This window comes from Mchenga conophoros, linkage group LG3 (assembly GCF_057382185.1).
Source record: "Mchenga conophoros isolate Kocher_MC1m ecotype Shallow Benthic linkage group LG3, M_conophoros_male_GT1.1, whole genome shotgun sequence".
NCBI classification, from domain to species: Eukaryota; Metazoa; Chordata; class Actinopteri; order Cichliformes; family Cichlidae; genus Mchenga; species Mchenga conophoros.
The window spans coordinates 59,459,862-59,480,639 of record NC_140528.1 but is presented as its reverse complement, the minus strand read 5'-3'; the positions used below and the strand labels follow the sequence as shown (position 1 = coordinate 59,480,639).

At 41.9% G+C, this 20,778-nt stretch overlaps 1 protein-coding gene across 1 annotated transcript; it reads right to left on the bottom strand.

Moving 5' to 3' along the window:
- Window positions 1–204: 204 nt before the first annotated feature.
- On the bottom strand, window positions 205–17,147 carry khnyn (KH and NYN domain containing). Its single transcript, XM_085264851.1, has 9 exons — window positions 16,846–17,147; window positions 14,619–14,877; window positions 11,755–11,889; window positions 7,990–9,806; window positions 6,287–6,417; window positions 4,246–4,342; window positions 3,769–3,876; window positions 3,441–3,542; window positions 205–3,354 (listed from the first exon to the last, which is right to left on the bottom strand). Exons 2-9 carry the CDS (start codon window positions 14,838–14,840, stop codon window positions 2,961–2,963), a joined length of 3,006 nt encoding a protein of 1,001 aa, XP_085120977.1. The 5' UTR covers window positions 14,841–14,877; window positions 16,846–17,147; the 3' UTR covers window positions 205–2,960.
- Window positions 17,148–20,778: the final 3,631 nt, after the last annotated feature.

The window sequence follows — 20,778 nt, the reverse complement described above, 5'->3', positions numbered from 1 at the left end:
ATCGAGTAAGCTGTGGGTAATATACAGCTGTTTTTAGCAATCTACCGTCACACAAAATTTCAAAAATGATATCTCAAAAACCAGACTGCTAAGAAACAGACGGACAGACAAACAAACGCAATTGATTACATACTCCCTCGCTTTAGCTGGAGAACAATACATCCTGATGGACACAGGACAGAAATTGACAGAGGACAATAGAAACACCATTTAAAAAATATTTTAATTAAGAACAAGAATAAAATATATAAATATTAACAATACAAATAAGATTACGGCTATTTACTCACACGGAAGTAGCCCACATTAACAATGACATTTGGATGAAGAATGAATTTTCCATGTTTTGGTTTGCTCTTAATTTCTTCATCCAGACATACCTTAAAGATATAATTATAGACTCATAACCAAAGTTATGCTAAACAAAAGACCTAATTAAAATAAGTTAAAATATATAATTGTGCAGATTTTTGCAAAGTTGGGTTTTTACTTTCTCAGCATGACACACTCTTACACCAGTTACTGTATATCCAAAAATCTATTCTCAGTGCCAACTATGTACCTCTGAGAAATCTTTCAACCTATTTTCTAAGTAAACCGGTGGCTGTAAAATTAAAGGAAAAACAACAGAAAAATACACAAAATATGTAATTTTATATTACCCAAAGCAGACTAACTGTTTATAAAATGGCTCTGTTATGATACCATATGGGATTCACAATCGTTTTCCCAGAGTTAAAACTACCCGGAGAAAGATAGTTAATAGGTGTCATTACGCAATGACTATATTAGTCTTATAAAAATACAAAAAAATAAAAATAAGACTCTGTTGCTGAGCTAGTGTCTCTAAGGCTGGTTTTATGGTCACAAATGTGTCCATCTGCGTACAGCTTTTGGTCAAACAGGGGGGTTTTCCCCCACCCAAGACGCTCTCCCATGCAGTCCTTTGAGATCTAGGCTGCAGGTCGCTGTAAGTGGATGATATTTGCAACTGCAGAATGCTGACTGGTTGACAAGTGGGCTGGAATAGAGAAGGGAGCAATAGAAGAGTTCACCAGGAATCGGAGAACCTCGAAAAATGACTAAAAAAATAAAGCACGAATAGCACAGACAGTGGCTGCAGTAATATTTTCATAGTTTTTAACACTCGGTTTCACTTCAGCTCTCTGTATGTAAAAAATTCGCTCACAGACAAACAAAAGTAGCCTGCACAATGGCGGTAACATACCTTGTACACTGCCTCCATCTGACAACAGCGCTCACTGCAGGTGGACGGGCAGTCCCTGCTACTTCTGCTCAACCATAAAACCAACTCAAACCTAGGAAGCTGTACTAAAGCTAAATGTCAATATTAGCATGCTAACCAATATGTTTATATATATTTACATTAATTTGGTGTGTCAGAACCAAAATGTTAATTTGGTGTTTTTGCATGCTAAAACGCTAACTATGTATGTTAACATTCTAGCTAATATATTCATGCTAATGTGTTAGTTTGGTAATTAGCAAGCTAACTAAGGCGTTAACCATATGTTTGTGTGTCAATTAGGTGATTTAGCATCCTAACTTATGTCTTGACCAAATTTTTGGATGTCAATTTAATGCGTCAGAATGCTAACTAATGTATTAACCATATATTCACATTAGTTTGGTGTGTTAGCATGCCAGTATTTGGCATTAAAGCTACACTGGAATGTCTTCAGTTTTACTGGTGCTTTGACAGAAATCAGACTAACATAAAATACACAATAAACACTGACAGCAATGCATAAATGTAGAAGAATAATACATCTGTATAGTTCTGAAAGAAAAATCAAAACAACAAACACAAATAATGAACTGACAATCACTAAGGGATTTTTCTGGTTCAGTTGACAGAGCAGGTCTAGTTTTAGCTTTATCTATCTATCTATCTATCTATCTATCTATCTATCTATCTATCTATCTATCTATCTTTGTAGTTGCTGTTGTGCTATATCCATACAGACTGTATATGGGAGATGGATGTAACCTCCGAATTTGAAATGTGAAGCCAAAACCAGTGTTGCCAACTCCTCAGTAAGGAAAATCGCTGTCCTAAAAGTTGCTAAATAATGTCATTACCTAATTTGCACAATTGGTCATGCTTATGTAATTGTAACCTATGTTGTAGGAGAGAGAAATATCGTGGAAGAGACATAAAGTGAGTAAAAAACACAATAAATTAATTTAGAATATATTTAGAACTACAAATTAAATTTCTTTTAGCAATTATTGTTTTTTTATGTCACAATTCTAACCCACCTCCTGTGTCTGGGCTGGGTACTGGCAAAAGTGACCTGAAATAGGCACTCTGGCAGAATTACTTTGTGTGTGTGTAGCTTTAAACTTTGTGATTTGCAAAAAGTTGGAGTAAAAGAAGAACTGACTGTGTTACAGTCAGTCACTCATGCGCCATTCATTTGCAGTTTTGGAGGCGTAGGGGGTCAACATCTCCTGCTCTGACAGCAGCTGGGTTGCGACTGCTGCGTGACAACAATCCGTCACCTGTGAGCGCTTTGGCACAGGCGAGGTGCCCATGGCGACATCCGCTGCTTGTTGAGAGAAAGAGTGATACGTGCTTTCACGTCAAAAAGTGGTTCTAAGTCTTCCTAATAACACCACCAAAAGTCGCCAGATTTGTCGCTAGTCGCTTTTTAGAAAAAAAAGATGCTGAGGAGGCCTGAAAACTCACTATATATAGTGACAAAGTCGCTAAGTTGGCAACACTGGCCAAAACTGAGTGTACAATATTCTAATTTTCTCAGCTAAATCCACTTCACCTTCATTGGTTCTGATTAAAAAACAAACAAACCACAAACCAATGGATGATGTCACAGTTGCTAAAATCCATCTTTTACATAGAGTCTATAGTCACACGAGAAAATGAATAACAACTCTGTGAGAAAACTCTATGGTGAAACACTAAAACTGAGAGATTTCTAGTTTGTTGATTGCTGCTCCAAAATCAGATCAGACAGCACGTTGATGTCCGTCTCTGCCGAGTGGCACTGCAGCACCAGCGTCACCATGTTGTCCTGATTAGGGAAAACCTGACAGAGCTGCTCTCTCAGGCTGGCTGTTTCTTCAGGACTCCTCTCGGTCCGGACCCCCTGGCCATGACCTGTAGCACCATACTGCTTCTGCTTCTGTCCCATGTCCCATCCCTTTCCTTGTCCCCTTCCTCTACCCCTGCCGGCTGCTCCCAAAGCGTCCAGTGCGCCCCCTAGTGTTCGGTCACGGAAGTTGATGACCTCTGTTTGGGAGCGTGGCTGTTTGGAGGAACTGAAAGATGAGGCCGAGCCAGCAAAAGAGTGATTTCCTGGATTTGGACTCCTGAAAGATGTTGAGAAGGAAAATGAAGCATCATGTGAAATTATTCTCAAAGGATTGGATAAGATCGGATATCTTGGGTCTGTTACCTATGCTCTGAACGCAGGAAGTCATCCAGGTGAGGCCCTCCTCTTCCAAGAGGGTCATCAGGGACCATGAAGTGATCCCCGACAAAAGTGTACTGAAGAAGACTGGACGAGCAGCAACAGATCACAGAGGAAAAATGTATTTAGTGAAAAACATTGTGTAGGGTTGTGTTGACAGTATTTTCTGTCAACCCAACTTTTTGGATCTTTTAGATAAAAATGGACAAAAACGTCCGGAGACTGATTTTTTATTACATTTGGTAAATGTGAGTGAAACCATTTCAGTGCAAATCAAAATTTCAGTCCCCCTGACTGCGCAGCACTGCCCTACCTCTTTTTAATGATGTCCCTCCATACGGGGGACTCGTCCAAGAGGTCCCTCAGGTTGTCGTTGGTCACGATCACTCCGCCTGTCTTCTGTGCGTGCTGCAGTATCATTCTGCATAAACACAAAGACATGGGTATCAATTTTTGGCTTATCTGAACTGTATCCAGATAGACTGGAGTGTGTACAGCAGGGGTGCCCAATCCCGGTCCTCGAGAGCTACCGTCCTGCAGCTTTTAGATGCATCCTTGTTCCCACACACCTGAATCAAATGAATGGCTTGTTATCAGGCCTTTGCCAAACATGATGGCATGCTGAAGAGATCAAACCATTTGATTCAGCTGTGTTGGAGTAGGGATGCATCTAAAAGCTGCAGGATAGTAGCTCTCGAGGACCGGGATTGGGCACCCCTGGTGTACAGCAACAAAACCACATGAAATGTGATGGGTTGTGTAAACAAAACAATATCTCAGTGTCTTGTACCTGTCATCATACGAGCTGATCCTCTTGCCTTGGACCTCTCTGGATGGTGTGTAGGAGAGCAGGCCCAGCTGCTGCAGCTCTGTCAGATAGTGCTTCTCTGAGAGACAGACACAAACAACTCTTTGTTTACGAAGCAGTCTGCTATGAGGGGAAACACCCACACGCATGCTGAAAGCTCACATGAAGTCTGCATTCACCAAGCATGACTTGTTTTCTCGTTTGAAGTCTTTTGCAGAATCCAGAGTTAGCAGGAGCAAGGAGCAAACACGCACAACAATGGGGTCACAGCCTGACCCCAATGAGATGCTAGCTACACACTCATAGAGCGGAAGTTATAGCCATGAAGTAGAATTTTTGGAATTAAACCTTTTAGTGAAATATTTTCTAAAGCTGCAGTTTCAATCACTCATTTAAATTGAGCTTCATCAACAGTAAAGCTTTGTTTTTATTAACTGAGTTTAACACATTTGCTTAGCAAGCAAAAGTTGCTGGTTCGATTGTGATCGGAGACACGGTGTCTTATGCAACACATTTGTTACCTCTGACAGACTAAACTAAGTTTCTTACTTCAACAAAAAAATTATCAAGAAATGAATCATAAATCAAGATTTTTCTTAGCTGGGGCCCTAAAGTCTACACACGTCACTCTTCCAGTGCTTTATATTTATCTGACTTTAACCTGTCAGCTCCTTTGTGGCAACTATGTGAGAACAGAAGGAAGTATTGGCCAGTAAACTCTGGCAGTAAAAGCAGGAAGGTGTCATGTAAGCTGAGAGCTGCATGCTCTCGGCTTACACAGCTCTCCTACCTACACCAGTGCTCTGAAAAATTTAATACACCCTTCATGCTTCCATAGTCTAGCAGGTTTTTCCCAGCACACAAACACTTGGACACAGTGCTTGGCTTTGCCTGTGTTCTTTATTTTCTTGTTGACTTCCACTTTTCAAAATTGTCTTCTCAAATAATGCCCAGTTTTCGCTCAGTCCTTCTGACTTCTCCAGCTGCCACCCGTGAGGTTCTCTCCCAGCCCGAGGATGCTACTGTGTTAAATGGGACACCGAAAACGCATACTAGTCTCTCCTGGCACTGCCCCCTGAAACCTCTGCTCTACAGCTGAGCCAGATTAGCCAGGCATTCACTTATGATGACAAAAATGTAATGACTTGAATAATAATAATTTATCCACAGAAACTGTAAAAAAAAAAAACCACACAAAAAAAAACAACAACCAATGGCTACATCTCAGACTCTACAGGGCTCAGTTAGCAAATTCGTGACAGCACAGTTAGAAAAAGACTAAATAAGTATGGTTTGTTTTCTAAGGGCGGCCAGAAGAAAGACTCATCTCTCTAAAAAGAACATGACAGCACAGCTTAGATTTAAAAGGCTACATCTGAAAAAACAACAAGATTTCTGGTGTAGATGCTAATATAATACCATAATGCACAGCATGGGGTTGGCTGTAGCCCAGGAGGTAGAGCAGCTCATCTGCTAATATCCTTGGGCATGTTGCCCAAGCTTCTATCTATGGATGCTAACATCCATAGATAGATGCATCCATCAGGGAATGAATGCATGTGAATGTTAGATAGAAAGCACTTGCAGCAAATCTACAACAAAATAGCTGAAAAAGAAAAAAATCAAGGTGCTGTGAAAAAACTCCAGACTTTAACCCGACTGAAATGTTGTGAATAGACCTTAACAGAGCTGCGCACCAACTCATGCCTGAAAACCTCAACGAACTGAAGCAATTTTGTAACGTGGGCCAAAATTCCTCCACAATGATATGAGAGACTGATAAAGTCAACAATTCATTGGGTGTACCTAATTATTCACACAGTCATGTGAAAGACTTTCTTTTTCACATGTCTGTAAGTCAAAACTTAAACCAAGTATATTCCAGTAATAAAAAAACTGCTCACATTTCCTGCTGTGTGCTACGTGTGAGAGAAGAGAACATCATTATGTGATAACGTTATGACACTCTCCTGACACTGACAAGAGTTCAATTTCAGCAATACATTAAGTTTTAAAGCGTTACCTTTGACCCTGGGGTCGCTCTTTTGCCTCCACTGTGGAATTAGGGCGCTGATTTGACGATGGCCTCGGTCCCAGAAGTGCTGTACAGCCAGAGCGATTCCCCGACAGGAGAAGAAATGACCCAGTCCGTGACTGTGGAAAAATGAAGATTGCCATTAAAGTGTTACAAATAATGCTTCATATGATCACAGTTCACTGGACTTTCTTTCTCTTTTATCACTATGTGCGTCTCCAACAAACATTAACATTGAAGTTGAAGTCCAGTGAAGAATAATATGCTGACTTCCAGTTCTTGGAACCTCTGACTTTTGACGATTGTGCTGTCCAATCAAAAGCAACAGATAAAAATACATCTAAGAGGAACTAGGCTACATGTCACTATGCTAATCATGAAACAGTTCCTAATCCCCTGCAGTATCGGACCTTGTGACCTTATCACCCCTTTGTTTGACATCTGTATCTCTGATGATATGTTGCACTTATATTTTCCACCAGAATAACCCTTCAAGTTGGAATTTCCACTCGAAAAGTCAGAGAAGGCCCACCAAACCAGACTTCCCAATCCAGGATAGCAAAACAGTAGTGAAACTGCAAAACTAGCACTCGCTATTACCATTATTGTGTATTTGTGGTTCACCAAATAAGCCATACGAAGAGCATCAGGCTTTACCCATCCAGTTCGAAGAAACCAAAATGTGTTGCTACGTCCCTCTGCAGCCCTAATCTCTTCAGTGTGTTCAGCTGATGGTAATTGGCCACACCTAGTCAGGTGTTGATAAAAGCATATCTGAGGCAGGCTTTCAAAAAGCCTCACCAGCCGTGCCTTGGTGGTACCAGCCATGTTAGCCAACCTGCTATGCATTTTAGGATTAAAACCTCTTCTCACCTACAATCTGGTATTCGTCTCCTCTCTTTTTTGTTGCGGCTTTTGAGCCGGGTCGTAACTGTGTAACACGGTCAAATCGGGACCAATGCAACTCCCAGCTCTGAGGTAAAAATGACTGCAGCATATGCATTTGTTGATGGTGCCTACTCTTACCCATCAAACCCTTTAAAAAACTGTTTAGCACCTACATGCATAGATCTCTGTTCCTTCCCTTCGCTTTGTGTTTCTGTGTAAACGTCATGCTTCGCCAATAGTTCTGGGTCAGTTTATCTTCCTGCTCCCACTCGCTGGGTAGGTAAGCCCATCGCAGACTACAATTATTAATGAACACACTGCCATCACAACTTTATAAATCTTTAAACAGAGTCTACACATCAGCCACAGGTGTTCCTTTACCATCTATTACATGAGAAAATACAATCACCATTCCTGGAAAGTTTACAGAGGCCCACTGCAGCATGGGTATCTTATTAATGCACAATTCCATTGTTATAACATGTTTAAATGTGTAAACATGCACTCAACTAATCATGCACATTCATAAACTGTGGCATAATGTACTACTAAGATGGAATAATAACTATATCTTTCATTTTAAGCTTTTACTTTTAGAGCAAAAGGACACAAAGAGTAGATCCTCATTTCTAAATATGTTTTCAAATTCTCAAGAAGTCCTTCACATTTGGCCTAACAGGACTATCTATATTTCCTGTTCTCATATTCCCTTCTCATAAACACCCCACCAAAATAAATCTTCTACTCTATTGTATACCTTACCGCATTTTCCCAGTACGACCTTTATTTGCTGTAATTCTTACCTCATAGCCACGTTACTCCCATCAATTATGATCGTCCTCAGTGTTGGGTCTCCGGGCTGGTCTGTCAGCTTGAGTTCAAAGGGGATCTGCAGGCTCTCCAAGAATCGCTGCTCTCCTGTCACCACCACTGAAGGAGTAGACACGAAACCCCGTTTGTCCATCGCTCTGGTGGGAGACGAGTCCTTCGTGCCAGGGAATAAAGGCTGAGGAGCTTGAAGGGCTTGCTTAAAGGAGTGCTTTGAGCCATTGTTCTGAGCATGATGATTCTGTTTTGTGGGAGATGGATTAGGCAAGTAGTTGGTGTTGCCTTGTTGCTTATGAGATTGGAAATTGGTGAGCTGAGGATCCATGGATGAGGCATAAGTAGGCATTGGTGGCCCTTTGACCCCAGGTAGGATGATGTGGTGAGGAGTTTGTGACTTTGAAGGCTGGTGTTGCTTTTGCTGTGAGGTGTACAAGGTCACCGGTGACTGCTGGGGTTTATTATTCCAAATATCTCGTCCCTCAATAGGGACACTACTATCAATCCTTGACACCCTTATCTTTTCTCGACCATCGAATTCTCTCTCTTCTGGAGGTGTATAAGGCTGAAGTTCTGGTATTATTTGAAGTTTTGACCCGCCAGTGTCCAAGACCACATCATCCATCTCTCTCGGTCCTTCTCTGAAGGCTCCTGCCTCTTTGACTCCCTCTTTCTGCAGCTGCAGGAGCAGCTGGTGAGTCGATCCATCAGGCAACAAGTTGTACAGTTTGGTTACGTTCTGTTCGGGGTACCCACAGCTGGCTGCCGCTTTCTTCAACACCCCCAGCACAAAGTCTTCCTCTTGCTCTTTATTCATTACGTCTGCACTGACTTTTCCCTGATTGTGTCTTGCATCCCCTGTTGCGTCTTCCCCCTCTCGTCCTTCTTCTGTTTCTCCATCGCTACGTATGGCTCCACCGCCTCCTGCTATTTCTCCCCCATCTTCTCTGTGTTCTGTCTCACAGGGTCGGTTTTTCTCTGTCTGATTCAGGTCGACAGCGTCTTCCCTCTTTGGGTTTGGGAGAACCCGATTCCTCTGCTCTTGGTCACTGCGGTCCTGCTCCTGTTGAACTAAGTCCAGAATCTGCGATGCCTCTTTAGGTCCTGTTCTGGCAAGCACTCGTTTCACAACCTCCTCTGTGTATCCCATGGCGGTAAAGAATTTCAAAAGAAGCCAAAACTCCTTGTTTCCCATCGACAGCTGCAACTCCTGCTCTTTTTCCTTCCCGGATGCTGTTGCTTGGCCCAAGTGCTCTTCTCCTACCTCCTGTGGTGAATGCGCGGGTCTTTCTTCAGCACCCTCTGCCCTCCCTCGGGTGCCTGCAGACATGTAAAAACCCTGGAAGGAGTCTTTATTTGCAAAGTCATTTCCTGTGCCTGCAGCCATCCCTTCAGCCCATCGCTCAGTAGTGGTAGAAGGATCAGGGACTGTTTGCTTTAGGGCACTGGGTATTTTAGACCTATCCTCTGAATCCCCATGTGGCCTTGCCTCTGTATTTACATCAGTCAGTGATGAACTAGGGCTTGATCCAAGTCCCGTTTCTTTCACCAAGTCCAACAGGATTTCCTTTACTGATCCTGGCAGCACAAGAAGATCCAGGATGTGCCTGTCTTCCCACTTCTCCACCAGAGTTTTAAAGGCCCGTCGTGAATCCAGGGACTCACCTGAGCCTCCGTCCCCCATGCGCTTGGACTGTGTGCCCTCATACCTCTCTACCAGGTCTGTAATAAGAGAGTAGGCTCGCACCACCGGCTCCACCAGGCCAGATATGAGCAGGAATCCTGGAGAGACGACCTGATTTGGTAGGAGAAAGACAGAAAGGCATTAATCTGAGTTCTACCAATGACTGAAAAATAATAATATAACAGATCATTTAAACCAAAAAAGACCAAAACAAAAGAATAAAAGAATTCTACTTAAACAGATCAATGTTTAATTTATTTATTTTGCCTTTGCTGTTTCCTTTAATGGATTGTGGACCAACTGTTAATTTTCAGGTCTTGTATCCACTGACCATTATATCATACAATGAATGAAAATTCAATAAAAACTTAATAGAAAGACAAATCATTGTCTGACAGTATCCAATGAGTATTTCAGTATTTGCATTTCAACATAAACCATCACTACTTGAAAGACTGGATGATTCACCTGCGTGCAACCAAAACTATAAGCAGACTCCAAACAGAGTAAATACCATTCTCGCCTACAAATTCTTCATATTCAAATACAGAATCTATTTAAGAAAGACTGAGAAAATAAAAAAAGGAAGCAGGATGGTGACGGCTGTAATGGTAAAGTTAAGTCATGGAATTATGAACCCATGGGAGAGGCCAATGGTAGGTGTCAGGGTGGCAATGTTTTCATTACAGTCTATGGCTTCTCCAGGTGTGGAAATCTGCCAGTACAGTTACATACACTTACAGGGCACTTTGTTAGGTACACTTGTTCAACTGTTCATTAAAGCAGATGTCTAATCAGCCAGTCACATGGCAACAACCCGTTCAAGTTCAAACCAAGCATCAACCAAGCAAGTGATTTTGAATGTGCATGGTGCCAGTGGTTTGAAAAGCCAGATGTCAGAGGAGAATGGCCAGACGACCTCAAGCTCATAGTAAAGCAAAAGTGCACCATATGGACAAAACTACTGGGCCACATCTCCTCCGGTCCTGCATGGACATGGACTTAGCTCAGGTAGTCACCCATAAAACTCACTCCTTAAGCCTTAATTTAAACATTTACACACATTAAAATGGGGACCTCAAAATATTCTTACTGGAGTTTCCTCTTCCTCTTAAGTAAGATTATTAAAATACGTTCCAAGAAATTTACGGGCAACAAATCATACTGAAAAAGAAAGTTGTCAGAATGCAGAGTTGCATTTTTACGTTCTATAAGTCGTCTTAAGAATAGACCAGAAGTTCCCAAAAACTGTTTCACGGTCTTGGTTTTGAAGGCAGTTTTTAACTTGTGGAAGGCGTGTGACACATTTCCATCTGATGGCGTAAAACTGATATTGACTAATAATGGGATTTCTTATTGGAATAACAGGACTGTAATCTCTTGATATCACACTATTAGTCACTTTGTTGCATCATCAGTGAATAATGGCACACTAAGCTTGTTAATGTATTACACCCTCTAAACCTTTTTACTTTAATTTAACGTGTTTTTTTCATTTTAAGTCTCTGAGACCCAGAAATGAACTTCTGTACACTCCCAATGGGTTCTAGATATCATGACTAGAGAAAATCCATAACAAATTGAAACTGGTGAACACAATTCTTGTTTTTAAGTTATTAAAGATTATATATGCTGTGCTTATCCCACCCTGGGAAAAGAACACTTCAAAGAAATCATTAAATGCCCCAAATGACCATGACATTAATACCCATAATTATATGCACATCAGTTGTGTCACATTGGTTGCTATCCGTTAAAAATTGGGCAATGACAAACTGAAAGGCTTTAAAACAGATCAGGTATTGTTTATAAGGAGGATTTCTTTGCTTATTTGGGGCAAAAGTGGAAATAAATACAAAAAAAGAAAAAAAACTGTTGTTATTCTAATATCAATATCAGCTCAGATTTCTACAATTTGTGCATCTTTAATAAAAATCTATTCAGTAATAATGAAGTTATTAAAAGGTTAGAGAACCAATGTAGTAGACAAACAAAGGTGTAACAAATGCCTCTCTATAGTAACTATTACTGTGAAACCGGCCTGTTGTTGAGCTCTTACCACTATATGTGCTGAGGTGCTTTTGATCAGGCTGTCCATGAACAGGCCTTTGGCTCCGCAGAAGACACAGTGAAGCACCCCAGGATACTTAATCTCCTGCTGTTCCTCCTGGTTCACAACTCCTTTCACAAATAACTGAAAAAAATAAACAAAAAAACAAAATAGTGTTGTTAAACTTTAGTAATTATGAAAAAGAAGCTCCATGGGAAGAGCCAGAGTTGAATGCTCTGTCCATGCATCGTGCTGGGAATATTTAAGGTTTTGATTATTTTCTACACTTAGAGAGAAAGGTGGAAGTTCAGAGACACCAAAGGACTGACTGCACGAGAACAGTCAGTCCACTTACTAGCCGGATGTGTCTAGGTGCAAAAGCTGTGGCGAGCATAAATGGCTCTGGCTGTGTGATGATGTCACCGTTGGCGCACAAAGAGACCGATGCGGTGGGTACGAATGACTGAACCCTGACCCCACTGAAGTCCATCCACAGGAGATCCACCTTCCCCTATTTGTGCTAAAGTTTCAAAGTCTGCAACGTCCACGCTCTAATCTAGCTGCGGACGTTAAAGAAAGCAGGAAAGGTAATAAGCAGTTTATTATAGTTTATGTTTATAAAATCATCTCGCTGACAGCAGCTGCAGCAGATCCACTGACTGACTCTATCTCCACCTCCGTTGGTCATTTTTACACCTACTATTCTCGTTTGAACATCCACAGCTGCGGTCTGCACATGAAGGAGAATGTTTTTAGACACAGCTAACACAGGACAGTAAAACAATATAAAAATAAATAAAACACAATACACTGACATATCACTCAGTCAAGCTGATATTTGCGTCTCCCAAAATGGCCTTTAGCAAAGAGGAAGTCCACCTACGTATGGTTTGCATGTCTTCTCAAACTGCCTATATGCCCGACAATGGTGTGATTACAGCTACTACTGTAACACTACAGCGACTGACTTTGCAGTGCATCAGTCTGCTAGTCTTTGTATGAGTGAACGAATCTTTCTGACTGCATGTGTCAACAGGCGCTTGCATATGTGGACTGAAACCTAACGGGTGAAACAACACTTAAAAAACTTTGATGAGTCATTACCTGGGAATGGTCCCTTAACACTCAGTAGACTGTAGACACAAAAACCCCAAATAAATTTACAGCTGGATTAATGACAAAAGTGGGTTAGCCCTGCACGAGGATGCAGAGATATGGTGCACAATGGAGAAAGCGGGGCGGTCGACGATACTGAAAAAATAGTAAAATCTGAATGATTGCACAGGAAACTTGTTTACTTGAGTGTTAAGGAAAATATTCTAAAACACTTCTTCAGTAAAGACTCAGAGAAGAGAAACACACAGAGTTCTTGCTAGCAAGGGCAGCTCCCTACTGAGAGACTCCGGTGAGGAACTGCCCTGGTCTTTATTTTATACTCCATTGAACGTATGTGTGTGTGTGTGTGTTACTGCTGATCAAAGGGTCAAACATCCTTGGTCAGGAAGAGGGTAGCCTCCCCCTCACCCTAGATGGTTCACCCTAGATAACACAGTGAGGAAGTCCTGCAGTTCATCTAAACAAAAGAGCACTTAACTAAAACAAACGTAGCTACGTTAATCCTACCATAACACAATAAGAGAAAGTACGATCTTTCTCGTGCTCCCAGGATGTGGGTGTGCATCCTAGTGTGGAATACACACCAAGCCTTTGCAGCCTGTTAAAGATCACACACAATTAATTATATGCCTCTAAGTATACATGGTTGAATATTTCCTAATACAAATAACTACATGCAGTATTCTACCATATGCAAACTTATATCACTAAAAGATTATACTGACTACTAAATACAATTTTCCATTAACATTGAGTGATTAGGTTAAAAAAAAGCCAAAAACTGGCTTAGGCAGCCCCGGAGATAAAGGCTGTGATTCGGATAAAGAAGAAAAGATTTCCTGTGAAAGTTGATGCAAGAAAGATTAAATACTAAAAGAGAAAGAAAAGGCCTCCTGATCTGACAGATCGTGATGAGAAGCTCAAAGTAACGAACGGGCAAATAATCCTTAAAAGGGATATTGCCGAGAAATGAGAGTAGGGGTGATGAAAGCGCTTCAGTTTCACAGCTCTTAAGTAATTTCCAGCTATCGAACGCAAATATTTGACTACTCAGACGCACACTTTATCTCGTACCTCCCTCCTGCTTGATTAGCAGCAGCGAGGTGTGCTTTTTGAACATTTTGATGTCTCTCTGGCTCTCTTTGCAGTACTTCTAAGTAAGTCACAGCACATACATTAATTCAGTTCAGTTTTATTAATATGGAGCCAAATCACAACAACAGTGGCCTCAAGACTTTATATTGTAATGTAAAGATGATACAATAATAGAAAGAAACACGTAACTAAGGTCACCTGATCCAGCTCTAAATAGAAGGTGTATAATTCATCACAGTGAGTTTGTTGTGGTTATAAAGCAAATATGGGTCATTGTCTCGCCCCTCCCACCGTCACGCCCCTCCCACTCTGGTAACAGAGTGGCGTTTGAGCTATCAGCTGATGATTACTACTTAACTGCTAAAGCTCCCCATAAATGGTATTCTGGCTTGTTTTCTTTCACTGCTGTGGCAACTTTTTAAACTAAAGCTTAAAATCAATGGAGTGACACTGGATAAGGAAAAATTAGCACCACTAATGTGAACTCGAGTCCAGTTTCAGTTACCAGAATTACCGATAAGTGAAACTGGACTTGGCCAGAGGTTACTGCAGAGAGCAACCTCTGGCAAAGTCAACTTCCATCGTGTTTATGAGCCACACTGCCTAATAACTTATCTCTGTTCTGGACTGATAGGGCATTATAAACAAGAGCAGGGCCTCACCTTGGCGGCTTTCACACTGGCGCTCGGCCCTCGCAGCTTCAGCCATATTTGGCCGTTGCTGCCGTGAGGCAAATCGTCCGCCCCGATGCTGAACGCCACACTGAATATCCGCTCCACCGTGCTGTGCAGGGAGGTCAGAGACCCCCGCAGCATCCCGGCGCACGCAAACTCATCCTCCAACTCCGCCTCTCCTCCGCCTGCGTCGCTTCTCTCGTCATCCATCCTTTCTTCTTAAATTGGTGACAGACGGTCGAACATACTGCGAAAAACACATTTCAGTATCCGTCGGGTTAAAAAAGGTTAAAGGAAGAAAACATATAAACTAAGACTGCTGCCAGTCAATATCTTAGTTATTAGAGTGTCTGGTGTTTTGGATAACTACAGCTGGCTTTTTTCTAACATGGGTAAAAAGATGTTTACAGTTTTAGAAAGGTGAACTCACATAGTCCAAAAAAAGCATGAGAGATAACCAGGTCTCACAGTAGATTTTAACTATCTTTAAGCAGCTCCTGCTGAAAACCAGTTACGAATTTTCCCGTCTGAGGGAAGCTTGTCATTTCCTCTATTTCATTCTGCTGGGAATCTTTCCTGACATCAGCGAAAGACAGGAGTTTCAAGTCAGTGCAGCTTTTGGACACCTCAGTCACATGCTGACCTTTTCTCTCTTCCGACCGTAAATGATGTAAAGAAATATCTAAAAATAGTTCAATAGTCCAAAATCTAAACATAATCAGTTTACCATCAAAATAGTTACTGGTTAGTAAATGTTGTCAGCCTATTCCAAGCCTGAAACTGCACATGGAACCTGAGGGTCTTGGCTCACCCAGTTCAGAGTATAGCTTGTGGTTTCAACTGTTAGGCTTCTGAGGTCTAGATCAGCTGGATAACTCTTCTTCTTCCTACTTCAGATGCTCTCTTTAGAGGTTGCCTCCCTCTTTCTGCCTGTTCTCCATCACTATTATCCAAAACGTCCTCTGCGGTCTTCCTCTTTTCCTCCTCTGCTCGTGTCCAAACCATCTCAGCCTTGCCTCCAAACCTGTCAAGCTGAGCTGCCCATGTTTATACTCATTCCTCATTTATCCATAAAAAGAGGACCTATGAAAACCTAACCCTACCTCAACCTGATGCAGGTCACTAGCAACCCGGTCTATCTTCAACCTAAACATAGAGCCCTGCGTCGGGCCTGCATAGAACCTACAAAATAACTGACACAAGCAGGTACCAGCATGTATACCTGTGCGGTTGCAATCACTTAATTTCTAGGGTTTGCCGTTATGACTTGCTTATTGGGTGTAGATTTCAAGCAGACTCAAAAACACAATTCATAAACATGATGCAATAATTCTGAATAAAATGCAAGTGAAATATATAAAATCAACAGTTCATTTATTTTACATGATAAGAAATCAAGGAAAATATCCTCACTATTCAAGTACATGTCATTTGGCCAGATTACAATAAATGTAACAACTACAGTGTACTCAAAATGACATTTACGTGTATATTTTCTGCTCAAGCCTTCTGTTTGCCAGATGTAGCCAATGAGAAGAAAGCTATCCTAAACTGAGGGAAGCTCCAATGGCCTGTTATCAATAAACACGGGTATAACTGATGCAAACACGCTCTAGAAGAGTCTAACAACTAAAATATGAAGCTGGAAACAATGGGAGCCCTGTGATACCGAGGCAGTGTTTGAATGCAGCAGGTCTTGGCTGGAGGGGAACCGTTTCCCCTTTTTTTGTGGAAATACTCATATAGTAACTCACAGTCATCTGCAACAAGTCAAACGGCTAGGGGAACACCCGCTGTAATGCAGGCTTACCCACATTTCAAAGCAGGGGGCACAGAATGACAGCATTACAAATACGTCTCCGCCACCTTTGTACCTGAAATCATCGGAGTTCATGTAAACAAGACTCATATAGTATTACCAGCTCCATACAAAACATCCGCTTTAACGGCCAATCCGCCACTCCAGCTCCCACCCAGCCAAAGATCTAATTTATAGAAATAAACTGTAATCTAGCAGCAGCACCCTGTAAACAATGGCCCGATGATTCGGCTCTATTAGGACCTGCCTGAGTGTTTGGGAAACGCTTTTCTATTAGATCTGAATTCCAGGAAACGATCTCGCTTCTCTTAGCGGAACACACAAAAAATGTTTTCTAAACATATAAAAGCATCAAATAATAACGATAACAGTAACGCGTCGGTGTCGTTTTCTTACGTGAGCTCGATCCGCGCCGTTAAAGTTTCGTTTCCAGGAGAAACAGCGGCGGCAGCTCCCCTTCAGTCTTCCGCAACCGTAAAACAAAAACAACTACGCAAGCGGTCCAAAGTTTACCACATGCTCCTCGACGCTCACTGCTCGGAAGCACAGCTCACAGTCACGTCCCTGCAGCGGCGGCGGCAGCAGGGGACGGGCGGATGAGGAAGCCAGTGAGCGCCGGGCAGGGACATCATACATCATACATCATACCAACCGGTGAAAACCCCCGAGCACAAAACCGAAACTAAACCAGCGAGCGAGGCCCGGGTGGTTACCTCTTACTGGGTCACCTGTAGTAATACCCTGATGATAATAACCCTGCCGAGGCCGTGCGCGGCTGCAAGGGAGAATTACCGGACACAGAAAGAATTGACGGTATGCTCCTTTATTGATTCAAATAAAGGAGGGCTCATAGGTTTTGTCTTTTGTTTATGTGAAGCTGGACAAAAATATACGACTGTGTGATTAAACCACGCATCGGAACATGTGTTTTAAAATACATTTAGGTGTTGACTTTTGTCAGAGTCACAATGGAGATAGAGGGGATTTCCACTGACGTCAGAACGGGTTTTTCTGTCGCTCCTTTTCTAGTTTTTCTAAAAAATTTTCACTTTGCTCACTGACAGGCTTTGTAAAGTGGAAAGCTGGGCTGTTTGGTGACGCATTTCTCTGTCAGTAGCTCAAATTTAAAAAAAAGATATTTGTTTTTAAATTTGCAGGTTTTTAATAAAAGTCTCCGTCCACGGTTCGAGGTGGAAAAAAGGGGGGGTAGTTTGTCTGTCTCGAAGACAGGAAGAGAGCTGCTACCTCCTACACTACATCCGGTGTCAACAAATCCAAAATGAATGACAATGAGCTCATCCCCTTTAAAGCTTTTCTGTGTGGGTAAAGTCTGATTTAGGTCATATTGCTGAGCTGAGGAGCTTCCCTAAAACCAAAGTATACATTTATTATCCTAAAGTCTGGGAAAACTGTGTTTATAAAGGAAGTAAGATCTGCTGAATAGCAGAAAATATGATGAGGTGACAGCTTTACTCATTTTTCTACCATGACATTTATTTAAAAACAAAAACAAGCAAAGAACTTCAACAGCTGTTGTTCATAGACCCTTTTTAACCACTCACATGCCATGTCATTAGGTACGCTTGTTCAACCGCTTGTTACCACAGATGTCTGATCGGCCAATCACTCAGCAGCAGCTAGGTGGAGATAATATTGAGACAAATGGCTGAAGTTCAAACTGAGCATCAGAATGAGGAATGAGGAAGAAAGGGGATTTAGGGTGACAGTGAACATGGCATGGTTGTTGGTGCCAGGCTTGTCTGAGTATTTCACACACCGCTGATCTACTGTATATTTGCACACAACCATCTCTAGTGTTTACAGAGAACCGCCTAAAAAGGGAAAATATCCAGCGAGTGGCAGTTCTGTGTGCAAAAATGCCTTGTTGATGCCGACAGTAACCCAAATAACATCTCGTTACAACCAAGTTTGCAGAAAAGCATCTTTGGATGCACAGCAGTCTGGTAGCAGACTACAGCAGCAGAAGACCGCAGCGGGTGTCGTTCTTGTCAGCTAAAAGCAGGAAACTGAGGCTACAGTTCAAAACTGGAGGAGAGAAGATTGAAAAACATTACCTGCACTGATTAGTCTCAAATTCTCATAGGTTTATGTTTTGCCTTTATTCTGTCACCCCTCTGTTATTTGCTGAGTGACAGCTAACAGCTTACTGTACAGCCTCATACATTTCTCTTGCTCTCATGATTTACCTCACAGAATCACTGTTTCACACGTCTTTGAGTTACCACCAACCATAACCTCCATTGTGTGACATAATGAGCTCTGTATACACTAGAACCCCCATATGATGTGTGTTAAGCAGTTTCTGTGGAAGATACTTGTGCATCAACAATCAACTGCCCTTCCAAGTCATTTTTTCTTCTTTACATCTTGATAAAGAATCAGAAACAACTGAGCATGCTCACTAGATGCTTCCACCCCACAGATGCAACTACATGACTGTATGAAAATCAATGCCTTCCTGCAACACGAAGTGCATGTACACGTGTTGCGTTTATCTCTAGTTTATCTCCTGCATGACACGTCACTGAGGAAGACAAACACTTGTTATCAGTGGTTATATCGTGTCTGTTCAGAGAATAGTGGTTTATGTTGGTAAGCATCATTTTTGTTTTAGACGTGCTGCAACATTTACCACGTGTTGTGTCATTCTTATATAGGTTTGATAGCCAGCCAAACACAGCACAGCAGTGCAAATCCTCCTTGTCAGGCCTGCAGACCTGATTAAAATGTTTCCAAAATCTTGAGTTGTAATTTGAAAATTCTGACTCACGAACTTAAACGTCTGAGAAAAAGCTCAATATTAAGAAAATAACTTGAAGTTTAAAGATTATAACCCATTGGTTTTGCAGAAAATTCTAGATTTTTATTTCTGTCCACCTATGACACCTCATGTTGCCCTCCTCAGGTGAGACATCCCCCTTCATGTCCCCAATAAATCAAATCAAATCAAAATCAAATCACTTTTATTGTCACATCACATGTGCAGGTACATTGGTACAGCACATGTGAGTGAAATTCTTGTGTGCGAGCTTCACAAGCAACAGAGTTGTGCAAAATACAATAATGTAAACAAGCAAAATACAAGAATGGCTACATCTGAAACTAATAAATATATGTACAATATATAATAGTATGTGCATTTCTGGATGTGTATACTAAATATTTTTCTACGTGTGTGTGTGTGTATGTGTATACACATGTTTTACAAATTAAATAGAGTAAACAATAAATAAAATATATAAAAATATACAGAGTTGAATATGTGCAAAACAGTGGCGTTACTGTACAGTATGGAGTGCATAATGTTAAAGTTCCAGTAGTGAAGCTGAGGTGTCTATGACGTGTTCAGCAGTCTGATGGCCTGATGGAAAAAGCTGTCTCTCAGTCTGCTGGTACGGGACCGGATGCTGCAGAACCTCCTTCCTGATGGAAGTAGTCTGAACAGTTTATGGCTGGGGTGACTGGAGTCCTTGATGATCCTCCCTGCTTTCCTCAGGCACCGCTTCCTGTAGATGTCTTGGAGGGAGGGAAGCTCACCTCCAATTATCCGTTCAGAGCACCGCACTACTCTCTGGAGAGCTTTGCAGTTGTAGGCGGTGCTGTTGCCATACCAGGTGGTGATGCATCCAGTGAGGATGCTCTCAATGGCACAGTGATAGAAGGTCCTGAGGATGCGGGGGCTCATGCCGAATCTTTTCAATCTCCTGAGAAAGAAGAGGCGCTGCTGCGCCTTCTTCACTGTTTTGTTTGTGTGTACTGACCACGTAAGATCCTCAGCCAGATGTACACCAAGGAAGCGGAAGCTGCTCACTCTCTCCACAGCAGCGCCGTTGATGGTGATGGGGGTGTGTACTTCTCTGCACCTCCGGAAGTCCACTATCAACTCCTTTGTCTTTGCGACGTTGAGGGTGAGATGGTTGTCTTGACACCAGTGGGTCAGGGTGCTGACCTCCTCCCTGTAAGCTGTCTCATCACCATTGGTGATAAGACCCAATAAACATTTGCAGCTGTGCAAACAGAGAGGTGCTCTTTCTGCACACCTGCATGCTCAGTACCTGGCTAACACAAAAAGCCTTGAAAAAATGAAAGGTGACAAACAAGGTGATGGTTTTTGATAGTGAGGAACATTCAGTGGATTCTTTTTCACTGAGGCAGTCTTTGTTTTTCAAGAGCAAAGCCTGTTTGAACACTTTTATGTGCAGCTAGTTTCTTGAAGGGCTGGCTGTACCCAGCGTGATCGTACACTTTATGAAGGTCAGTTTGAAAAAGCAACCCAAAGATGATCACAGTAGCTGAACTAACAGTTAG